Below are 1,086 nucleotides of genomic sequence, written 5' to 3'. Positions count from 1 at the left end.
GGGTGCAGGGCTCCGCCTCAGGTGGGGGCTGCCAGGCCTCGGGGGCTGGACCTGCCTCTGGGGAAGAAGGCCTGAGCTGGCACCTGCTCCCAGCCCCTCCCTCTTTCACTCATCCCCTGGCTCCTCACCTGTCATCTGGGCCTGGGGCTGTGACCTGGATCTGGGGGCCTCCACAGCCCATGAAAGTTCCAGTTTCCCGGTAGGCAGCTCTGGGCCTGAGGGTGGCAGGGGGACAGCTGTACTGGCTTCACTGGCTGGCACCATCCCTGTTGGACCGCCCCTCCCCTTGGCATGGCACCGCCATTCCGCAGCCCCTCACCACAGGCCTCCGGAAGGACTGGGTCCGCCGCCTGAGCCTCCAGCAGTTGCTCCAGGAGGCTCTGCTGCAGGGCCTCCAGCAGGAGGTCCTCGGTGCAGGCAGCCAGGCTCACGAGGGGGCTGGGGGCGCCGGGCACCCGGCTCCACCTGGCTGGTCCAGGCCCAGGACTCTCGCCAGCATCTCCTGCCAGGCATGGCCCAGGGAGCGCCCCCTGCAGGGGAAGACCGTGCTGGCAGAGCAGCCCACAGCCCAGGAGGTGGCACACCCCCCGGGAGCCAGGAGGGCAGAGCAGCCTTACCCTGGTGGGTGGGGCATCTTCAAGAGCCTTGTGGTCCCCCTGGCCAACGCCTGGACTTCCTGAGGGAGAGTTGGGGGGGCAGCACTGGGACTTGAGACACGAAGCTGGTCCCTGCCCCCCTTCCCTAGTCCCAATAGCCCCCTCCCATCAGCCTCCCCAGGACCCCCTCCAACCTGGCACCATCCTCTCCCAGACCAATTTCTAAAACCACAGATCTGACCTCGCCAGGGCTGCCCCTGAACAGAACAAAGTCCCAGCACCGCGCCGACCCTCCCTCTGCCCGGCAGCCTCCGCACGTCCCACCTCCGCACCCCTCCTCGGAGCTGAGCGTGAACACTTTGTGCGGGTCGGTGGGGTCTCCCGAGTTGTCGTGCAGCAACACGAAGCGCTTGGTGCTGCGCAGGGCACAGCGGAAGTTGGTTTTCCAGGCCGCCAGGAGCTGGCCCTCGGGGGCCGGCAGGTCACCTGC

General features: G+C 67.9%; 1 protein-coding gene across 1 annotated transcript in view; it reads right to left on the bottom strand.

The window, feature by feature from the left end:
* Positions 1 to 427: 427 nt before the first annotated feature.
* CDHR5 (cadherin-related family member 5) overlaps positions 428 to 1,086 on the bottom strand; it is a gene marked incomplete at its 5' end in the record, with an annotated part of 7,869 nt that continues 7,210 nt past the window's right edge. Inside the window, 3 exons of the mRNA XM_014534005.1 lie at positions 428 to 502; positions 618 to 676; positions 921 to 1,082. Coding sequence (XP_014389491.1) covers positions 428 to 502; positions 618 to 676; positions 921 to 1,082 — 296 coding nt within the window. The remainder of the gene's footprint in view (positions 503 to 617; positions 677 to 920; positions 1,083 to 1,086) is intronic.

Source organism: Myotis brandtii, unplaced genomic scaffold, assembly GCF_000412655.1.
Source record: "Myotis brandtii unplaced genomic scaffold, ASM41265v1 scaffold1236, whole genome shotgun sequence".
Classification (NCBI taxonomy): domain Eukaryota; kingdom Metazoa; phylum Chordata; class Mammalia; order Chiroptera; family Vespertilionidae; genus Myotis; species Myotis brandtii.
Note: the sequence above shows the minus strand (reverse complement) of the source record. Positions and strands in the feature narration are given on the sequence as shown.